Source organism: Gopherus evgoodei, chromosome 7 (genome assembly GCF_007399415.2).
Source record: "Gopherus evgoodei ecotype Sinaloan lineage chromosome 7, rGopEvg1_v1.p, whole genome shotgun sequence".
In the NCBI taxonomy this organism is placed as follows: domain Eukaryota; kingdom Metazoa; phylum Chordata; order Testudines; family Testudinidae; genus Gopherus; species Gopherus evgoodei.
In genome coordinates, this window is record NC_044328.1 from 9,331,612 (window position 1) to 9,354,625 (window position 23,014).

At 42.5% G+C, this 23,014-nt stretch overlaps 1 protein-coding gene and 1 long non-coding RNA gene across 5 annotated transcripts in view; one reads left to right on the forward strand and one right to left on the reverse strand.

Annotated features, from left to right (window-relative positions):
* The first annotated feature begins 857 nt into the window (after positions 1-857).
* The window catches only part of MXI1 (MAX interactor 1, dimerization protein), an 85,024-nt gene continuing 62,867 nt past the window's right edge, over positions 858-23,014 (forward strand). Inside the window, exons 1-3 of one of the 3 annotated variants that reach the window (XM_030568111.1) lie at positions 17,044-17,104; positions 17,368-17,668; positions 18,368-18,500. In XM_030568111.1, coding sequence (XP_030423971.1) covers positions 17,596-17,668; positions 18,368-18,500 — 206 coding nt within the window. In that variant the 5' untranslated portion in view covers positions 17,044-17,104; positions 17,368-17,595. Of the gene's footprint in view, positions 1,428-17,043; positions 17,105-17,294; positions 17,669-18,367; positions 18,501-23,014 lie in introns of those variants that run through there. The other 2 variants (XM_030568113.1, XM_030568112.1) reach the window with 2 other exon arrangements.
* On the reverse strand, positions 1,307-16,972 carry LOC115654209. Of its 2 annotated transcripts, XR_004001132.1 has the most exons (4): positions 16,779-16,972; positions 16,468-16,533; positions 6,463-6,586; positions 1,307-1,395 (listed from the first exon to the last, which is right to left on the reverse strand). It is a non-coding gene; the product is annotated as an uncharacterized LOC115654209 (long non-coding RNA). The 2 variants fall into 2 exon arrangements; XR_004001131.1 differs by lacking the exon at positions 16,468-16,533.

The following is a 23,014-nucleotide window of genomic DNA, read 5'->3' on the forward strand; positions in this document are numbered from 1 at the left end:
TGTTAGCAGAGGTATCAATGGAAGAAAGAACAGAAGTGCCACCTGCACACTGCCTATCTGTTCTATACTTCAATCAGTTTCACAAACAATTTTTTCAGGTTGCTTCAAGATTAAAAATAGTACAATGGAGAGGGCACGTGTGGAAACATTGTTCGAAAGCTAAGAATCCTTTTGTTTATAAAGCACACCCTAACATGCTTCTCCCACTATTCTAACATTCTTCTCACTATAAATTATTATAACATGCTCCTCACACCATAAATCATAATTAATCTTTAGTTTTATTGTGATAGCACAAAGAAGTCACTGATGGATTGGGGCTGTATTGTGCCAGCCACCATACAAACACCATTTGAGTGCGGGCAGCTCTGGGATGGAAAATACACAGTTGGTATGTAGTACAGTAACAGGACACTGGAGGTGCCAGCTGAGACCAGAGTACCACTGTGCTGACCACTGTATAAAGACATAGTAAGAGTCAATCCCTGCCCCAAAAGCCAAGACAAAGGCAGTAACCTTTAGTATCCATACAAAGAGCAGAAGCAACTGGGAGGGTCTGGTTTTTGTAGGTTTCATCAGAGTATATAAAATGCTGTATATAGCTGGCCCAGTAGGGAAAATATTTCCTCTCTTTATTATAATTGTATGAGATGGTAGCTGAAAACCTCAGGGATTTATATAGTGAAACGTTATCAGTTGGCAGAACAAACAACTTTGCAGTTGAAAAGTGAACCCAGAATATGTAGGACTGAGAAAAAGGATGAGGCAGCAGCTTTAGTCTTCAATAGTCAAACTACAAGATAACCTAAATTCACCCCATCCAAACATCTCCCACCCCACTCAAAAAATAGCTGTTTTGATTGGAAGCAGGATTAACATTGTGTAGTCTAGCCTGAATTTACAGGGCCTGATGATGTATTTACTATCTGCCCAGGCAAAATTTCCATAAACTTAAATGGCGAGTGAAGAGCAGTTTAAATTAAAATAAAACCAAGTCACCCTTTCCATTCCCCTTTATTGTTTAGAACTCAACTAGCACTAGGACCACAGCGGAGTCTCAAAGTCAGGAGGTCCCTTGATTCATTCAATCTCTCTCTCTCGCACGCACAGACACACATAAACTGCAACAAGGGCAGAGGAACAAGAGAAGTAGAGGAAAGAGCTTTAAATTTTAAAGTTTGAATTTCCAAAAGCAATGGGGAAACGTGGCCGGCCGAGGAAAGAACTGAAATGTGAGGGTGATGTTTTGGATCCTTCTTTAGGTCAGCAGCAAGAAATGCCAGCAGCAGATATGTCCAGGTGCCCATTCAGTGACATTTTCAGCAGTAGTGGGGACTCCATGGAAAAGATCAACACTTTCCTGCAGAATGTGCAGATCTTGCTAGAAGCAGCCAGCTACTTGGAGAAAATCGAGAAGGAGAATAAAAGTAAGTTTTTGGTTTGGTTCCCTCCCCCCTTCTGTTTTTCCTTAAAGAGGAAAAAGGCAGGAATGTTTGATGACAACAGAAAATGCGTATGAAGATGTAACAAAGAGAGCGAGCTACTTGGGTTCTGATTGCCAGATGAGGCCAAACTGTTAGTTTCATGACAACCAGACAGTGATATTCGGAGAGGGGCTGGGGGCCAACCATTTAAAAATGCACCGAATTTCTTCATTTAAAATTATGTGCTTAAGCTAAAGTTGATTTGGTTGTTCGTTTTTTTTAGTTTTTTAAGAGACTCAGGAACACTGGCCCACAATATTATGTGTATCTATATCGAGAGAAGCATGTTTTCATCCCAACCATAGTCCGATAAATACAAAGACAAGTGTAAAATGCATAAAAAATGAACTAAACTAGTCTTTGAACAGGGGGGTCCAGTTTGAAGCAAACTTTATGATCAAGCAGGGAGCCAAATTATAAACAGTTCGAGAGCTTAATTAAATATCTTGTGCATATTTCAACTCTCCCCTAAAGCTAAGCGAACGTTTTTATTTTCCTTTTCCAGATTTTTTAAAAGCAGTCTGATCCGAATAACAAATTAATGGGGGGGAATAATTATATGTAGTAAGGGATTTCCACTGCCACCACCTTGGGTAGTACTCGTCAGCAAAAAATAAATAATCCAGAACGATTCACACGTTTGCAACGTCTCTGAGCACAACTAATAGACAATAACAGCAGGAAATAAATAGCCTGGCTGGTGTTTAATCTAGCCTCACAACACTGAAGGTCAGCGAAGGAAGAAAATAAATGATCAGATGCACCGTGTCAGCCTCCGCAATAAAATTAAAAAAAAACCTAATCCAAACCTTAGTTCCCTTCCGATTTAAGTTGTTGATCTGTATTTAAGGGGGGGGGGGGATTGTTTGGTTTGGGGAAATGATCCTTAGATAAAGTGTCATCCCCCCCCCCAATGATCTTTTCATGTTTCAATCGCAATTAAATCAGCCAAGCCTTTGTTGATCGCAGTCTCTTTTATAGTGGAGTGGGGGAACTGTGTGTGTAAATAGAGAATTGTTTCCTGAAAGGATGGTGTGATAGGGCTTTTTAAGAAGAGGGCTAATACCTTGGAATCAATGGAAGCTTGATGCTGGAATCAATCAATGGAATCAATGTTAGCTAATGCCTTGGCATCAATGGAAGTAGTTCTTACGGGGGGAGGGGAAGTGCAACAAAAGCAGTTTCGTCTCCCAAAACAAGGGGTCATATATTGATCCAGAGCCGTTTTCCCAGTTTAGGGGAGTCACCAAAGCGGGGAAGGATAGTGTAGTTAACTGAGGGACACGTCCTTGTTTTCCTTTCTCTCTCCCCTACGCATGGGGACAGTCACGTAGGCAAGCAGCAAAACTAGCCAGGTTGCCAGCAGAAAAACGTGCGAGGTGGATGTCGCTATAAAGGACTTGGCTAGAGCGAGGTTAATCACTTTATTGGTCACCTCATTTCATTAGCGCAGGTGGTAGTGCAAGTAACTAGAATAACTGGATCAGACCTGCTTCCCAGTCTCTGAATCAGGGCAAATTGCATGCAGTTCTCTACAACACACACTAAATATCCACCCAGGCACTTATTTTTTACCCTGTTTTAATTATTCCTCTTTCTTCATTTTGTTATGACTGTCAAAGCATAATGGGAGAGACACAGACTGAAGAAGGATCGATACATTTGTACAGCTAGGCTCCAGAAATATGGACTTGAGATACAATTGAAGTGACAGAATTCCCCTCTGATGATATTCCTTCTCTGGTCTCTGTCTCTCTCTCTGGCATGATACCATGCAAAATATTGCTACAGCTCCTGTCTGCTGAGAGATCTGGTGCATCTCCTGAAGGGCTGTATGAATTATCTAGTATTATGCATTTTGAAATATTAAATGTTAAACTGCGGTCAGAAAATCCCACCTCCATCCCTAATACCTCTTTGGAGGGAGGAGAAGGTATCTGCAGATAAAGCCTGCATTAAAGAGTTAAATGTATTCTGCATGCTATGGGGAAATGGCTTGCTTAACATCCTAATATGTGGCTAACAGTTTTCAAAAAATACTTTTTTAAAACAGGAGCCATTCTTTTAAAAGGGGGCATTGTTGAATTAGTATTTTTTAAAAATACACACAAAAATCCCCTCTGTATTTACAACTGCAATCAGTACATAGGATTTAAGAAAACCCAAAGCAACTACCCTTTGTGTGTCAATAATGCCTCAGATGATGAAAAGAGAGTGAATTGTTTTTTCCCGTGGTTTGTTCACTCTTTGCTCTGTTTGCTCAGGTTGGACATTAAATGAGGCTGGCCAGTTTCACTGCTTCTTCCTGATGCACTAGCCCAGTGCAGCAAATGTTTGGGGTTGCAAGGCTCCCAGGGAAATGTTTTCATCTACACCCAAGTCAGGGGTCACTGAAACATATGTGTATATATTTTTTCTAAGCTGGAGGGTTTATTATTTTTTAAAAAGACATAAACATTGGGCCTCCGCTACTTGACTGTGTCCTCTCCTGTCCTACCCCTTTCCCAAAGTTTATTTTGAGGCCACAATCCATCCTGCTGCTGCCACCCCAAGTGCACTCTATCTCCCTACCTGCATCACACAGCCAGCTCCCCTCATCAGTTGATCATAGGCTCCTCCTCCCAATAGGAGCCACATGGTTTCCACATGGAGACAAACTCCTCTCATCTGACTGGACATGACCGAACTTAGCAGGCGTGGTTCAGGCTGGCCTTTCTGCCAATGGGAAGCGCCTGTGTCCTCCCTGACGTCACGCGTTGCTGAGCCTGGAGCTTAGGGGGTGGCACTAGCAGCAGAGCAGGATACTTGCTGGGAGTTAAGTATCAGGGGGTAGCTGTGTTAGTCTGTATCCACAAGAACAACAAGGAGTCGGGTGGCACCTTAAAGCCTAACAGATTTATTTGGGTATAAGGTGCTACCAGACTCCTTGTGGTTTTTGCTGAGAGTTGTAGTCAGATGTCACAGTTGCTGCTTAAAGTGGCAGGCACAGTTCTGGACGTTGTACTGCTCACTAAGTTGGCTTTGCTGTCAGAAGGGAATGATGGGTGACTGCCGAGGTGTATCCCACCCCATCCTGTTCTGTACAGCAGGTTAGGACCGTCAAGATCTACTTGGGCCTTCATATTAGTACAAAACAGGCGACGAAATGCCTTTTGTGGTACAGCTGGCCTGTGTCCTTTTATGCTTGTGCAACAAATTGTGTTTATGCACCCTGTGTGTGCGCAAATGGTTCTTCCTCAAATGCACGATGTTCTTGTACTTCCGTTGGACGCGTCTTAGAGGGAGGGGAGAGTGAACTAGTTACGATTTTTTGCAGAGAGAGAAAAATAGAGCACCCATCTGGTGGGGGTCTTTTTCCTCTCTCGTCAGACATGATCAGGAGAGCCATTTAGGGAGGGCAGAGGGAGGGAGCACCTGCCCCATCCTCCCCCTGAATTTCGTACACATTTGGGTGAAGTTTGCAGTAGGAGGGAAGATGCTGCTCCTCCCCTCCGCCCCGTCTGCAGCAGCTCTCCCCTCCCCCGCTGCTGGCTAAACTGCTCTGACCAGGAGACTGCCTCCTGATCTGCTGTGTAGCGTTGGTGTTCCCCTCCCCGTACCCAGTCTCCGCTGGAGTGGGGATACAGGGAGCCTATCTGTGCTGGTTGCTGCCTGGGGCTCATGAGTGGGTGTTGGAGGGGCTGCTATATTGAACAAGCCTTCAGACACCTGAGAACTCAGCTTAAAGAGACAGTGCACTGACATACTCAGACACGTACACAATCTTCTTCACACATCCCTCCACTCTCTTTCACATACAGAGTCTCTCTGACACTCTACACACACACACACACTGTTGTTACTTGGTACTACCTGTCAAAATGCACAATGCAATTTATTCTCTGTAACAGTATTCTTTCAAAGTTCATTAAGGATTACAGTACTGTTATTTTTCTGACTGGTGTGTGCATTTCATAATTTTATTTCTATATTATGTTTAAATTTAATTATTTGAATAGCCAGTTCTAAAATGCCTAACCTGTCCTGGATGGAGTAATTATTATTACTTTTATTACCATATTGTGCTTTGTTGTTCATTATTTAAAATGGTACAATCAAATAACAGTATCCTTCTAAAATGTAAATTTAGCTTGTAATCACCTTAGCAGTACCAGTTTAAAAAAAATAGCTAGTAAACACATAACTTTAGACACTGTGCAGGTGGTTGCTTATTTTCAAATTGTAGATGTAGTTATATCTGTAAAATAACTTAAAATTCATACAAAAATAAATATGGTTCCAAGTCTGATAATAATAGTAATGATGGAATCAAATGTGAGTCACATATATGACTGTGATTGGTAAACATACATGCCAAAATAATTAATAAATTTCCATTCTTAATAAAAGAGGAAAAAACCTTAGAATCATAGAATTATGTTAAAATTAAATAAAAATGTTTTTAGTGGAATGAAAAACAGTTGATTAAAATAGAGTATATAATGGCAGTAATAGAGTGTCTGTTAGAGAAAGTAAGCAGATTTTATTTATTTCTACTAAAGATAATATACAAAGTATCAAACTTAGGTTTCTGATATCTGTAGTAATGATCCAAAACTGGTATCTCAAGGCTTAGGAATATCTTGCTATATTATCTCCTGATTGTTCTAAATTTACATATGAATTTAAAATATGGCATTAATTGGTGTTTGTATATATTTTCCTTTCCTTATAGAGGAATTAGATACAGTGCTCCTGTCAGTTAATTTCTAAGTTATTATCAGCAAAAAAACTACAGTTTTGGGCTGTCTGAGTAGCCCTTGGAATCATGGTTAAAGTTGCCCGCCCCTACTCGAGTGGTACGCCTGGACATGATCATCATTTTAAGACTCAAAACTAAAGTGTCCCCTCTCTTTACAAAATCTGCTGTGCTTTCCATTTGTTTTAATTTTGTGACGCCATTACAATGCTTGTGAATGGAACTGTACAAATGAATTACCGTATATTTTCGTTGAGAACACTGCTCTTATTAGCAGTCACTGTCATTAAGCAGCTGCACATTTGCCATGGATTTTTTACTATAAGATGCCATTGTTTAGTAGGCACAGTTTTATCCATATAAGCTGCAAAAGAAAATGATCATGTTTCAGAGAAGCTGCAGCTTCTAAGTGCTAAAATATGGTTTTGCTAATAATAAATGAAAGAACAAAGTGCGTATTCATATTTTAAATAGATAAAATCACTTATTTCTTTACATGTCTCTACAAATGACAAAACATCTGGATATATAAACAATCTAGATATCAAGTACAGGAAACCTAGACAGTACCTTGCAAGAACAATTTCCTTATGTAAAAAACTCTGAGGATGACTATTATGCTGCTTTTTTAAAAATAACAACAAAAAATCCAGGATCTATCTTAAAGGGACACTGTCAACATTACATATTTTTAAAACAGATATTTCCTTACTCTTGTGGCTCATAAAAGCTAGTGGTTGGGGTGTTTTTTGTTTGTTTGTTTTTATTCCCCTCCTCCTCTTTTTTTGTAATTCTTATCAATTTCCTTGTTTAGTTTCTGCATTTCACTGGGCTGGGAACATGAAAATGGACAGGTCAGTTTCCCTCTCTCAAGCACCAGCTTGACACAAAACTGGAGGACATAGGTTGGAGGAAATCTGATAGGGAATATTTATATCCAGACAAAAAACACAAACACAAACCAACAACCAAAGGGAAACAAACCCGTTTTCATTGAAATTTTCCATAATATTAATAATCATGAAAATATTTCTACCACTAGTAGTAGGTTTTGCAAAAACTTTCCATTTTTTATATTTAAAATGTTTAAATTTCAGGCCTAAACTCCCTTTTAATAAATGGTTCATTATTCAAGAACTGCAACAACCTTGTGCTGTATTCTATTTGCAGTTTAAAATACGACTGTCATAATACTGCTGGATTGTGCAGTTAGTGTGTTGCTCTCAAACAAAGAAAAAGGCTACCTGAATTAGGAGATGAACTCTCAGCATTAAAGGCCCTAATATACTAAAGAAGGGGTGTAGCAGGAAGAGATGTATCTAAAACTATATTCTCAGTCTTATTGGACAGGGATTTATGGTCTCAACTCATATTATTGCACCAAAATGATCCTATGCTCTTTAGCCTGCCAAAGCAGGAACTATTACTCTGTGCGCTCTTTGCCGACCAGCTGACAAAGGCGTTGGTGATGTCTGCTCATGTATCTTCACAGCCTATACACACCAACCAGCAATAGCATAGGTGAAAAGTGCAGAAAGTGTGATGCTAATGATGGATATTGCAGCAAAACTCAAGGTAATGAACATCAACGTCTCCCCTTCCCTGCATTATGCTGATGTCACTGGACCTCTCCCACTCTTTTTGACCAGATTGTTATTATTTAATGGTTATATTATGCTAGCCTCTAAAGAACAACTAGGTCATAGCCCCATTGTGCTAGGTGCTGTACAAACATATAAAGTGACAGTCCCTGCCCCAAAGAGCCCACCCACTAAAAGATTAGGCATAGCAGATGGATGAGACAAACAAACAGACCAGAGTGAGTGAAGGAGATGGGATGATAAAAAATAATAGGAATTCTTGGCCAGTCAGGAGCAGTAATCACAACTCACCATCTACGTAGCTGTTATCAGGTGGCAGTTTTCTCTGTTTATTGCAGAGGTGCATTTTGAGGGGTGCATGAAGGAGGGTAAGGTGGTGGATCTATGGATTTTGCTGGGAATTTTTCTCATGTGAAAGGGGAGAAAGCGTGATGGTGCTTGTGGGAGAGGTGGAGAGGCAGGTGATGGAGGCTGGCATCATGGGCAGAGTGAAGGGCAGGAGTTAACCTCACAATAAGATAACAGGGCAGATAAGACAGGTACTACATTGTGAAGGGCTTTGACAGTAATAAGAGAAGGACAAGAAGTTTGCATCTGCAGTGGAAGAAGGGAAGCCAATGGGAGGGAGTTTAATAGAGGGTAGCATGCTCAGTGCGTGAGCCAAGATGATGACCTCACAGCAGCAAGATCAATTTTGCCAGTTATTCTTCTCTGTCATCATCTTCCCTGCCTGATATACCAAGCTAATTAGTGCTTAACTAATCATTACATGGACTTAAAACACTGTCACAAACTTTCTTCACAGGGGATTAATAATTCAAGGGTATGGAGCCTTTAACCTGTAGGACAGGTTGGTAGTATGCTAGCAGTTCAGTGGCCTATGAGAAATGAGTTGATGGTTTCTCCGCAGTTCTTCCTAGACATGTTTATAATCCCAGACACCATCACCATGGTTGTGATTAATAGCCGAGGAATCAAGGATCAAATGGGTCATGTGGAGACGGTACTGCCTGTTTATTCCCACTGATGATCTTTTCGGGTCAGAGATGAGGTGTCCATGGAGCAGTACTGAGATGTTGGCATCACCACTACCTGAGCTGCATATGTCCTGGGGCTAACTAGAGAGCTCCACAGTCCAGCACCTGTCACCAGCATTAGAATCCCTTCCAGTAGTTAAATTCACTTTACCTTATCAAAAAACTTAACTCTCCACAAAACAATGTGCATGAGGCAGCCATGTTAGAGTGAGCTATTGCTTCATTAGAAAGATCTGTTTATCCATTTAAAACACTGTATTTGAACTGTGAATATAATTGACCTGTTGTTTTTCCTACTGGGCTTTGGGAAATGAGTCACACTGCTGACTGGCTGTTTGGCATAGTTCTCACTACACCACCACCAAAAACTCAGGACCAACACATCTCGGTACGGGTTTCAAGATGACCTGTTCCTAGGAAGTTAACCTTGGTTTGAAAGGGGCAGAAACCTTCTGTGAAAAATGCCAATGGCTATTTTCAGAAATCAAAGGCCTTTTAAGGGCAATCCTGGTGGCATATTGTAAACTCTGGAACTCTACGTAAAAGACAATGACAACTGGAAATAAATTACAGCACCCAAAAGTGGCTGACGGATTGAGGCAATAACTGCTCTGGATTGTGGAATAAAAAGACCGTTAGAAGGACACAGAGTGAATTAAAATGATCTGTGTTCAACAACATGCGCCCAGCTCTGCACTAGCATGTACACATGGGACTCCTCCTGATGTCAATAGGAGTCGCACAAGCATTCAGTGACCTCATTTGATATAATGTCCACATATTTAATAGGTACAGAACACAGTATATACTATGCTTATTACACAAATGGCTACCTGTTGCCCAGCTCCTTTTCAAAGGCTTGAGTGCAAGTGAACACTTTTTTGGGACACTAATGTCCTTGTTTGGATGCCTTGCAGAGGTATTCATTCATGGGACAGTTGACTTTATCCTCTGGCAGAAAATAACTACAACTTACTATAAGCCTGGCTTTCAGTTGCTAGCTATGTTTACTGACCTTGCATGCTGGGAATGGCTAATGAGTGACCTTAGAATTGTCCCTAGCTATTGAACAGCAATTTAAGGTGGAGGAAAATTGATCCTTGAAGGTGAATCAACACCATCTTTTTAATGCAACTCCTCCCACTGGCTGTTAATCCTTTTATCATACAGAGGTAATGATGCAAATACGTATTGCCAAGCTGTACTTAGCAAAGACAGAATTTTTAACTTCACTGTGTGCACAACTCCCATTGAATCAATGAGAGCTTTACATATGGATCAAGGGCAGTGAATGTGGTCTTAGAACTTAAAGCAGTATAGTCAATGGAATAGTACAGAGCTCTTCTTCCAGCCAGCTAGGAAGGAGTCTCCATCCATTCCTCCCAGATTTTGATCTGGCCACAGTGATTTATGCATTGGTCACCTCCAGGTTGGATTACTGTGCCTCACTCTGCCTGGGCCTTTTAACAAAGTTCATGAGGAGGCTACAGCAAGAGAAATACAACAGGGCACTCAAAGGTAAAATCCTAAACCAAGAAGACCACTGCAAATTGATCATACTTCTCAATGGTAAAGCATTTTGAGAACCTCTAAAGAAATGCCCTATTTACTCATGTTCAGAGAGGTTAGCTTCCTTACATCTTACATTAGGCTTTCGCTTCTTGGATATAACATCCTTTTTTAAGCAAGATCCTGCTCTTACCTAGCTTTGCAGTTGGATCAATCAAGGCACAAGTCAATCAAGTGACATGACCAAAGTCATGAGGTGAGTTATGGACTCATCTTGGATTAGAATAACCTGTGGAGGAGTGCAACTCAGAAAGCAAAGCATCCTTTTCCAGTCTACCTAAAAGTGGCAGCTGAAAAGCATATCTGGCTTTGGGGGTTTACTTACTGACCTGCTGTGAGATGTCCTATTGACACTTTGGCTTGGATCCTCAAAGGTATTTATGCCTCTAACTTCCACAGAAATCAACCTTTGAGGAGCTGAGCTTTTCTGCCTTTTCCAGTCAAGCCTGTACAGAATTAGATTTCATGTTTAGGTCCAACAGCGTTGTTTTTTTTACCTCTTTACAACTGCAGCCTGTTGGAGGGACAGAGTATCACAAGTAGTGTAACTCAGAGGAGACTCAATCCTCTTCTGAGAGGGTATTCAAACAGATCTGGTGAAGGTGTTTGTGTCATGCCTTGCAAGAGAATGTTCAAGAGTGGAAACACAAACCATATTTTAAGGGCACCGTAAGTCCTTTATTGAATGCACTGCAACAACTAGAGGGGTGCAGGTGGCAGGCTGTGCTTGAAAATCCTCCAGTCAGGTGAGAGAAATTCTGCTTCAGGCAGTGTTCAAAGCTATCAATAAAAGAGTGGTGATTGTGTAGTTATGGTCCTCAATGGCATGCAGGACAATTGGATGTTAGTCCTCCTGGTCTCTTCTTCCGCAGGCTACCAAGAGCTGTAAGTGCTACAGAGCTAAGCCCCTCAAACATTTTGTGTTCAAGCCCTATTGATCACCAGTGAACCTTCTGGATCCTGTCCACTCCTCCTTGGGCACAAGGGTGGTGGTTCTAATATAATGCTTCAAAGGCAGGATTAAAAATTGCAAAGGATTGGTAGGAGCTCCAAATATTACCCCTTTACTCTTGCAGAATATGTATTGTTAAAATACAGAGGAATAGTTATATGTTAGCTATGGCAAACGAGAAATGTACATACATAATGTTGCCTTTTCTGTGGTCTTTCTGGAGATTGCAATAACTATGGGGAGAGAAAGGGTTAATAAAATAAAAAAATATTCAGGGCAGGGATGGAACACCAGTTGATTTTAATAAAAAAATAACAGCCCATGTTTAAGATTTTTTTCAGGTTTGCAAAGTACTGTATTTTCTAGGGCCTGGGGTCTACTGGTTAGAGCTAGGGCTCGGGTATCAAGCTTCATGAGTTTTATTCCTGATTCCACTACTGGCTGAGTGTGTGACCTTCAATAAATCATAGAACCCTTCTGTGCCTCAGTTTACCCATCTGTAAAACGGGGAGAAGAAAATCTAAAGCCATGGGATCTTTTGAAGCTTAATTAATTACTTATTGTAAAGCACTAAGAGAGTCCCTCAAGGAAAGTGTTACATTAGGTCAAAGTATTAAGTATTATTACTATAAACTACATCTATTTTATTTGATAAAATAGTAAAGCAGCATTTCAGATGTAAATATTAACTGATTCCTGCACTGCAGATTTCTTCTTGGATTTAAATTGTTGCTAAGAAGGAGGGAAAGGTCATCAGGGAGATGAACAAATCCATTATTAAGGCTGGAAATGGAGGGCTGCTGAAGTGCCATTTAATAAAATGTAAAAAAATCCTTTCTAAAGGGTTAAGCTGCAGAACACAATGAAAGTGAATCACAGCTGCCAGAGGAGATGCCAAGCAGCAAGCACTTATAACTAGAAAACTGTACTTATAGATCATCCTGAGCCACTAAATTAAATGATCTCACTGTCCCCTAAAATACCCTTTCCTCTTTCCCTCCCCAGCTTTGCATGTGTATTGCTTGATTACATTTTAATTTGACTTTGGATTTTTAGTTGATATCAATGTATATGACATCAAGCAGCCCTAACCCTCTCAAGGAAGCTGCCTCTTGTCATTCATTTCCCACCCACATTTGTCTCCATCTTGTACATATCTGGCATTTTGTAGACTGACCCTACCCACAGTAGAGCTTGAGATGACAGCTGAAATACTCTTCAAATGCTTCTGTAACACAACTTGCATACTTCTCGAATGCTCCTCATTCTGAAGGATGTCCTGTGTTTTTAGCCCCCAATTTACCTTTACCATGCACAGATCTTCTGTGGTCTTTCTCTCAGGTTAATTTTACGTTATTAGCATTAGAAATACTGTCTTATGACACTACTGCACTCTTTTGTTTCTCTTATTTTGTCTTTGCTCCCACTTTATGGAACATGGATTTCAAGTGATTGAGAGAGAAGTTTGTGTCCACACATGCCACATTACCCCCTTTGCAACCTATCACTGGCTCCCCATTTTAATTCAACAGCGTTCTCTTAGAGGCACTGTAAGTCCCACCTTGGGCAATCTGAAAAGAGGCTTACCGTGAACGATGATAAAGGCCTGAGTCCTGCAATCAGACCAGTGTAGGACGACTCCTGCACTTGTATGGAACTCTAATGAATTTTGCATAGATATAGGAATCCAGATTAATGGAACAGATTCCAGAATCAGGGCCACAGAAGGTGAAACTGGGCATGTTATTTGTTTCTTAAGGGTCCTACCAGCAACCAGCTGAAGTGATAAGAGGAGCTCTGGGGGCACTAAACCAATGCAAAATGGCATGGGAAAAATTCTCCTAGATATGTTTAGACAACCAAGAATCAAGATGCTGAATTATCTGATACAGTGAGATACTTCTTTAAAAAAAGTAATATTATTTAAAAAGTCCTGATTTTGGTCATGCAGTAGAGGGTCATAGTACAAGACCATAATAAAGAGTTAGATCATTGAGGTCAGATGCTTGTGAGATCGAGGATGTAATCACCTGATGGAGGAACCCTATAAGATATTGAATTGATACTACATTTGACCTGAGGCAAAAAAAACTATTTCAAAGTAATTTAACAGAGAAACAACAGTGCCCTTTCCCCTTTAGATTTTGCTAGACTTATTTGGAGGTTAGGGAGCAATATGATAAGTAAAAAGTGGCACTTCCTAGCTCAGGAATGTTGACGGGTGAAGAACATTTTGCTAACTCTCATGATATTTGCTGTTTTTGTTATAGCCCCACCTCCTGGAGTCAGGTGATGATGTGAGAATCTCAGCTTTCATTTAAAAAATGAAAGGTCTCCTGATTGTGGAGGAAAGCTTGAAAATGTGACTTAGATGCATCCTAAAGACTCAGAAAGCAAATGAAAATAAGTCATTAAAAACAACATGATTTTTACACCATTCTAATTGTGTGGGGGGGGGAAGTCTCAGAGTGATGACTTTTGGATGTTTGGGGTTGGCAATACTGCATCTGCTCTGTGCCATGTCTCTCATTTTGGGTCTCTGTTGAACTTCCAAGGCTGGTGTCACCCGTTCAGTCATTAGCAGATTTCAAGCTCCACCATAGTTACCTTAAAAGATGCTGACAGAGTTTCAAGTCCTGCACGCTTACCATGATCGTTTGTCACTGTTTACAGAAAGGGAAATACTAAAATATATATTTTTAAGTGCACTGAGTACAATACAGAATGGGCTGCAGAGCCTGTGCAGCAGTGACTCTCTCCATGGTCTGTTTCACACTGCTGCTATTTAGCATTTATATAGTGCTTCAAATGTACAAAACACTGTAATATCATTATGTAGTGCTACTTTGCTCTTCCGTGTCACCTTTTATACATGGATCTCAAAGAACTTTACACACATCAAAGAACTAAGCCTCTCAGAGCTCTATATGGTAGGTAAGGGCCCTTGCCTATTTTACAAATGGAAACGAGGGACAGAGCAACCAGTTAACCAATGTCATGCAGCAAGCCAGTCATATCAGAGCTGTGACTAGAACCCTGATATCCTGACACACAGAAACGTAGGCTAAACCTGTTCTGTATCTAAGTAGCAGGGAAGGTGAAAGGTATGAAGAAAAGGGCTATTAAAAAACACCAACAACAATAAAAAACAACCCTGACGGGGTCCTGCATCTTTGGTTCAGATCTAAATTCCTCTTATTATAAAATACTAGATCAACCACTCTTGGCCTGATTCTTCATTGTCTTGTACCTTGCAGTATTTCAGAGCTGCCCAGAGCAGATGTAAAATGCTACCATTCTGATTTAGTAGCATTCTGAACCCACTTTGTACACTCTGCTTTAATGGTGTTATTGCAGTTGGCCTACTAATGTGCAATATTTGGAGTGTTTTTAAAGGCAGGAACACGGTTCCCTGAAAGTCACTCCTGTCTGGTGTTTGTTATGTGGCCTATGTGAAATGAATTGGTGATTCTTAGTCAAATTTCGCAATGCACAAGAAGAGCTATGTTCAGTTCCTTGCTCTAACAGAGGCTCCCTGTGTGACGTGTCATGTAAGCCTCTACCTTGCAAGCTGCTTCCTTTCAGCATAACCCAGTGTCTGCATGGATCCCTACTAGGCTCTGCCCATTCAGAGCAGTTTGTAGGATCAGTCTTAGCCCTGGTCTACACTATGTGTTTAGGTCGAATTTAGCGGCGTTAGATCGATTTAACCCTGCACCCGTCCACATGACAAAGCCATTTTTGTCGACTTAAAGGACTCTTAAAATTGATTTATATACTCCTCCCTGACGAGGGGATTAGCGCTGAAATCGACCCTGCTGGGTCGAATTTGGGGTAATGTGGATGCAATTAGATGGTATTGGCCTCCGGGAGCTATCTCAGAGTGCTCCACTGACCACTCTGGACAGCACTCTTAACTCAGAATCACTGGCCAGGTAGACTGGAAAAGTCCTGTGAACTTTCAAATTTCATTTCCTGTTTGGCCACCATGGCATGCTGATCAGCACAGGTGACCATGCAGAGCTCATCAGCACAGGTGCCCATGGAGTCCCAGAATCACAAAAGAGCTCCAATGTGGACTGAACCAGAGGTACTGGATCTGATCGCTGTATGGGGGGATGAATCTGTGCTATCAGAACTCCATTCTAAAAGATTAAATGATTAAGCACAGCCAGACACCAGGGTGGTTAGAAGAGCGCAGCAGGGTGTGCTGGGCATCAGAGCTTTGAAAACTAGTTTCATAACTGGCCAGACTATGCTGTGAAAGTTCTGTTTGTTTTTTCTTGATGAAAACCTGCCCCCTTGGTTCACTCTCCTTTCCTGTAAGCCAACTGCCCTCCTCTTTCATCTCCACTTGTCATTGTTTCAAATTCATGCACTCTTTATTAATTCATCACACAAATGAGGGGATAACTGTCAAGGTAGCCCGGGAGGGGTAGGGGAGGAAGGAAGCACAAGGGTGGGGTAGTTGTAGGGGTACCCCCTAGATTGGCATGCAGCTCATCACAGAAGCGAGATGTCTGAGGCTCTGACCCGGAATTGCCGTTTGCCTCTCTAGTTCTTTGGTAGGCTTGCCTGATATTCCAGGCAGGGCTGAATCTCCAAAAGTCAACACTAGTCTCGGTACTGTGGATGCACTCTGCCGACGTAATGGCCTTACGTAGGGACCTGCACAATTGACGGTATCAAATTGATTTCTAAAAAAATCAACTTATATTAAATCGACCTAATTTTGTAGTGTAGACATACCCTAAAACACTTTGAGCCTCGGTTTCCTATCTGTACAACCCTTCTCCTACCCTGTGGCACTCTTGTCTATTTAGAATATACACTAAATGGATGAATTTATTTGGGCATAAGCTTTTGTGGGTAAAAACCCCACTTCTTCAGATGCCAGCGGATGCCTCACTGTTTTTGTGGATACAGCCTAACACGGCTACCCCTCTGATGCTAAAGGGATGGAAGATCTTTTACTTGGTGTATGCTGCACTGCCAACTCCATTCATGCACCAGACCCCCCACTTCTGTGAGACTGGATTAAAAATCACAAATGTTTTAAAAAAATAAGTGTGGGGGATTTATTTACCTTTTAGCTTTAAGGAGGGACTATTTTCAAACTCTTCTCTTCCTCCTCCTGCAGAAGGGCCGGATGCTTTTATTTTTTAAATTAAAAAAAGGCAAATTGTGAGTCTCACGTCATCCCAGGACTCCGGGAGTTGATGCTTTAAGAAAACCAGTCAACCCAGCTGGACTCAGCACCGCTCTTCTGCGCACAGCCCCTAGCACGGGAGGCAGCTAAATAGTGCAATGTAGGGAGAAGGAAAGTGCAAATCCTGGCTAGAAAACCCATTGAGACCCTGGCTGCTGTCATCCCTCTGGTCCCAGAGCAGGTTTTACCTTCTCGCCCGCCTCCAAGCGGGGCTGCCTGAGGCCCATCCGTGGGGTGGTCCTGCCGGGACTGGCCCGTTCCACTGGCACCAGACTAACCTGAGATTAAAGCGCGTGATGGCCGGTAAGGGGCAGCGCGCGCCACCCTCCCCTCGGCAGGCGCGGGAACGCGCAGCCCGGCCAACGGCCGCCCGCGCGGGTCTGACTCCGCCCCGAAAGTCTGAGGAGAGGCGGGAAGAGACACGCTTCCCACCATGCATCGCGGGGCCCTCCCCCGCGGGCAGGCGGCGGCCGGGAACTACATTTCCCAGGCGGCCGTGGGGCAGTCGCCGAAGGTAAACAAAGTGTGAGAGCGCGCTGGACGCCGCTGCAGGGCTCTGCTATGGGGCGCCGAGGGGACGGGTCAGGGCGAGGGTTTGGAGCAGAGCTGTAGGCGCAGCACCGGGGCGGGGGCAGGACCAAGTCTAGAAAGGAGGCAGAGTGGGGGGCAGGAGCAGGGCTAGGGAGGGCAGCGTGTGGGGGGAGGGGCAGCGTGTGGGGGGAGGGGCAGGGGTATCTGGCTGTTTGATTCTCTTATTGCACATTGTTCCTGCCCCAGTGGATCTCTGGAGGCAGCAGGAGACGGGACTGCCCCCAGTCCTGTGTGGCTCCCTCATCCTTCCCTCCCTGACGGAGGCGCATCCTGGGGACGCTGTCATTGATGTGAAGAGTCCAGATCTCGGGGAGAGGAGCTCTGTCACCGCTCCCCTTGGCAGCTCCGGCTGCCCCGGGTGGGGGTTTGGGGCGTGGCTGCAACCCCCCTCCCCAAGCCACCTACCCGGGGGCCATGGAGCGGGTGCAGATGATCAACATCCAGCGGCTGCTGGAGGCGGCAGAGTATCTGGAACGAAGGGAGAGAGGTAATGGGGGAGGGACGCTGGGGTGACAGCTCCCAGTGGAAGGAGTGTGGTTGGGGTGAGAAGGGAGGGGGGATTATGGTAAGAGCATCCTGTGTATGGAGGAGAAGCACCCTGGGGGTTGGTGGTGAGAGATCCCCATAGAGAAAGGGAGACTGAAGAGGTGGGGATAGGAGTGAGGAGTTTCCATGGATGTTGGGGTTGGAGATCCCTGTCGAGGAGGAACATTGGGGGGAGAGAGAATGGTGTGAACGGTTCTTAGGGATTGGGGTGAGCTCCCCACAGAGAGAGGGGGAAGGTCTGGGGCTGCTGAGAGCCTGAAAACGCAATGGAAATGCCTATTTTACACTGTGTCCCGGTCATACAGCTTGATCGAGGACCAAAGGACCAAGCTGCCCAGGCCACTCTGTCAGCTTTCAGTGTTTTCTGGGATCTGGGGTCCTCTCCCCAAGGTTTACAGGGGCTTAAACCTCGTCCCCTGGTACTGGGTTAATAGTCTCCATCTCCCACAATGGCATGGCTCAGTCTAACTCCTTTCTCCCACAGAGTTCTGCGTCCCTCCTACTTATAGCAGGTCACTTGTTCCCCCTCATCCCCGGCACTGGGTTATTTCATGCCTCTGGTCTTTCTTCCTTATGTCGTTGGGTTCAAGTAAATTAACCTTTCTTCATTGCTTTCTCTTATCTGTTGATTTTTGTGCAGAGTGTGAGCATGGCTATGCCTCGACCTTCCCCTTGTTACCGAGCCCTGGACTGCAGGATCCAAAGCCAATGCGGAGGCTGAGCCGAGTGAGGAAACACAGCAGCGGGGGCAGCAGTACAAGCACTGCCAACAGGTACCGCACTGGGAGGCAGGGATGGGAAGTCATGAGGTGCAATGAAATCCAGGGCTGGGGGAAAAAGGGGGGATGAGATGAAAGCTTCTGGCTGGAGACAGTGCCTGCTACCGAGAGGTACCCTGCTGGAAAACTGGGGGAAGTTTTAGCACAGGGGGGTCCAGAGCTGGTAGCTGCCATGCTGGGGACCTGATGCTGGGAGCAGAGGAGGCACAGAGAGGCTGTAGGTGGCTTGGCACTGCCACTGCCACCTGATTCCACATCACAAACTTGAAGCAGGAAAGAGAGGGATCATAGTGAGTTCTTGGGCAGGGACAGCAATACTAGTATGGCCAATAGGTGTCCCCTCTTTCTTCTCTTATGCTTTATGCTACCTTCCCATCTCAAAAATTTGCTGCATTTCAGTAGGTAGACAGCAAGTGTAGCACTTTGGGATTGTAATGATAAATGTCAGCCAAAGGAAGGAAACGGCATCCCCAAAATGGATCTGGATATTTACTAAATCAGCATCTTGTAAAATGACAGAGTGGCGTAATTGGCTTCTATACATGACACACTAAACTAGATACTAGAAAATCTCTAGCTGTCTTTCACCCAGATTCCTGGCTTTCAGAAAGTTGGAATTTCAGTCCCCTTTCCATAAGGAGCTCCCTGCTTTCTGACTGCCAGTCACAGAATTCGAGTTTAGGATTTTTTTTTTTATAGGAAACCATGTTGTGTTGGTTGGGTTGCTGGCCTAGTAAATTTAGGAGAGAGAACAAGCAGCAGCCCTAACATGTTGCCTCTGATTCCTTTCTGCCACCTTCTCTTCCTTCCAGCTGAGATTTAATGCCTCTTCTGGTACTTTCTCTCATCCCTGAGAGAGCGGACCATTTTCACTGGGACCTCTTGGGTTGAAGATACTACAGAAATGTAAAGAATTATTATTAAAACAAGAGACTTCCAAACTAGCTATATATTCTTCAAACAGAACTCAGCCTTACTACAATGAGGCTTACATGATATGTAAAATGAAGGAGGGCTCTTCAAGGGATAGAGCTTTCCCAAGAGCATGACAAAGGGTGGAAGATTGGGGTGCTCTTGTGTATTCTCTTCTATTTTCCCAACTCCACTTTCCACATACTTGGTAATAATGTGGCTGGGAGTAGTGTTGGAACTACTTGCTACAGAGGAAGTTTCCTCATCAGGATCAGCATCATCCTGGACTGTTTCCTGTGGTTGAGAGAGGAGTATGTTTTAGTTTGCTGCATTGTGTAGCTGCATGATCTTTTCCCTGTTGATTTCAGGGCAGTTCTGTTCATGTTTTTTCTGCCCATTGATCCCAATCCCAGATCTACGGTAACTACTGTGTGTGCTGGAAAATTATTGTGAGTGCAGCATTAAGATCTGTTTTCTACCTGGCATAGGGTGGGTCAGTGGAGCCCGAAAGTTTCCCCTCACCATTTTTCCTCCTGCACCACTTTCCTTCAAAGGCCTTTGTCATGGTGATCTTGCCTCTGACAAGGGGGGCTAGAAGTAGATCCCTTGGGAACTTCTTAGCACCAGTGTTTGCATCTTCTATAGAGTTATGAAAAGCACTTCCTTCCCTGGAGTCTGAATGCTCTGCGTACCCTGCTAGTACAGAGCTCTGATATGCAGCCTCATGTGGTAGCATATGATATTAGACCAGTATGCTAGTGGGCAGGACATGTACAAAATAAAAATCTCCAAGGCCACAAGAAAATAGAGACAATGTTTTGTAGCCTTATTTAATACCTCCTTTGTATGCCTAGTACAGAGGATATAGGCTTTTTTTTTTTTTTGGTTGTGGTATTAACATGAAGTATGTTGGCACTCTTTGATTTTTGTAAAGCTGATGCATACATAAGAGTTGTCATGAACTGGCTAGGGTATTTGTCTAATAGTGCGCTCTACTGAATGGAATTGGACCTGCTTAACTGTGTGTCATAGGCCTTATACTGCTGATGGATAGGCTTGGCAGAATTTGATTTTTTTTTTTATAATTAAGATGAATAATATCAATGTTTATTTTTAAGCATTTTTTTCAAAGTGTATCTTGTCAGATTTTCACAGTTGCACAAAATTATGGGTTTTAAGCATTTTTTAATTTTTATCAATTACAGTTTTCAGAGTTGCAGGAAATTATGGCGGTTCAAACAGTTGAGGGGCAGAGAATACTTAATGACAGCAGATGCTGAGATACAAAACATTAAAGCTTTATAACCATTAAAACACAAATTATCAAGATCATATGTCAAAATATATAAATTCAATAGCCTTAAATCAAACTAAAGCACAATATTCCTTATTTTACTTGTAGGTAAATTTTAGTGATCATTGCTGAAAATATTTTTTTCATCAGTTTGTCTGTGTATGGTGAAATCCACATTTATCAATTTAAAAATCTAGTCCTTCCAAGCCGACTTATAGATAATGGGGTTTCACTTTTAGCTCAAGTCATAGCCAGCCAGTGCTTCTGGAATAAAATGATCAGAGTTCTGAATGGCTATGATGTGCAGTATGGTGACAACTGTGCAGTTCTATGGGACCTGAGATTTTCTGGAATCTGTTTTGCATGGCTTTGTGAATGCAGCATGAGCACTAGTTAAAATAGGGTTCATTGAGTCCCTTTCTGTTAAAATCAAAGGGTCACTTCAGTAGTCTGTGTCGAGTAACTGTCTAGTCAAGTCGTCTAAGCTTTGATATTCAAAACCTGGTACTGGTTTATGAATTAAAACTTAAGTTCTGTGGTGGTAGGTTTATTTTTCTCATGAGATATGTAATCTTTTTTTTTTAAAGAAATCTTTTTATTGTAACAAACATATGGGAAGTCCTGTAGGTGAATGCACAGTGTTACATTTTGAAATCGAAAGTACAATTGACAAAAAGTTCTCTCAAGCACCTCTAATGAAATACACTGAATTTGTTTTGCTTACTTTGTGTGTCTTTAAATTGGAACACTTTGGTTCATTTAGAAAAAAAACATGCAGGGCTAGATGGCTACAGATCCTGGATGTTCTTGTTTTCATTGGAGAAAAAAATACATATAGTTAAAATCCAAACATTTTGCTGCAGCATCTGCAACCCAGACATCGCAGCTATTCCCTTCCAGCATGTTCCATCCTGTGATGGCACAGTTACTAGAGAAACAAAGAAGAATGTAGAGCCAGTCTCTCTTTTAAAAATGTGCAAGTTCTTCCAAAGTGTGAGAGAGTTTTTTAATGTTACACCTCAAATGTAAATAAAATAACGAAGAAAAACATTCCATATATAATGAAACAAAAAAGGGAACAAACAAAGGTAGATTCTGTGGCCTCCTGAGCCACTTCCAGTGGCAAATGTGAGGTGACAGTGACGTCATTTAGAGTGTGGGGCACTGCATTAGCATTGCAGTTGTATAGCTTTCTGGCTGTGGTGGAAATGGGAGTTATTGGACCTGAAAGACATGAAGTCCTGTTTTAGATGATGATAATATATGAACAACCTGATTCAAAGCCCATTTCAGTTAGTGGAATTCCTCCTCTAATTGAAGTGTGTTTTGTTTCCACCCCATTGTGTGGAAAGCCCCTTGTGGTCGACATGAAGCAGGGATGTTCCTGGAATTCAGTAGTTTATTTCTGAATTGCCCTGCTTGTCTAAGGTGTGTCTTATGTGGTACTATGTGCTGTGCAGAATACCACTTTCAGTGTGTTGCCTCTCTCCCCAACTTTGGCTCTGATCCTGTAGTTGATGGTACACAGGCAGATTACTGTGGCTGTGGGGCAGTCCCTCTAAAGTTAATGTTGCTTGCAGGATTGGGGCCTATGTCTATTTTGAATAGGTATTTTAAAGGTTGTCTTGGATCAGTGACTTGTATTACACCTCTGCCCTGATATAACGCAACCCGATATAACATGAATTCAGATATAATGTAGTAAAGCAGCACTCTGGGAGGGCGGTGCTGCGCACTCCAGCAGATCAAAGCAAGTTTGATATAACGCGGTTTCACCTATAACGCAGTAAGATTCTTTTGGCTCCTGAGGACAGCATTGTATTGGGATAGAGGTGTATATAATAACGTCCCACTACTAAAACATCTAGACACATGATTAGTTTTACTTGCATAGTTAGTCCTGTTAAATTCAGTGAGACTACTCGCGTGCTTAAAGTTAAGCACCTGTGTAAGTATCTGCAGGTGAGGCTGTCTGGGCTGCAGAACCTATAACAAGGGAGAAGTTTAAAAACGAAGTGCTGTGATGCTTAACTCTTTCCTTTGCTTTAGTTAAATCCCCAGCATTTTTTAACGTAGAGGGTTTTATTTTATTTTTTTTTTTTACACATTCTTAACAAGATTATGTTGATTTCAAGTTTGCTATGAAGGTGAAAAATAGTAATTTTTTCATGTTTGCATGCAGTGTCATTTATATAATTTACCATGTGTTAGGAAGCAAACATTTGTGGGACAACAGTTGATTTCTGAGAACTTGTAAGAGGAGAGTGAAATATAACCTCCAATGGTATATTTGTATTTATGT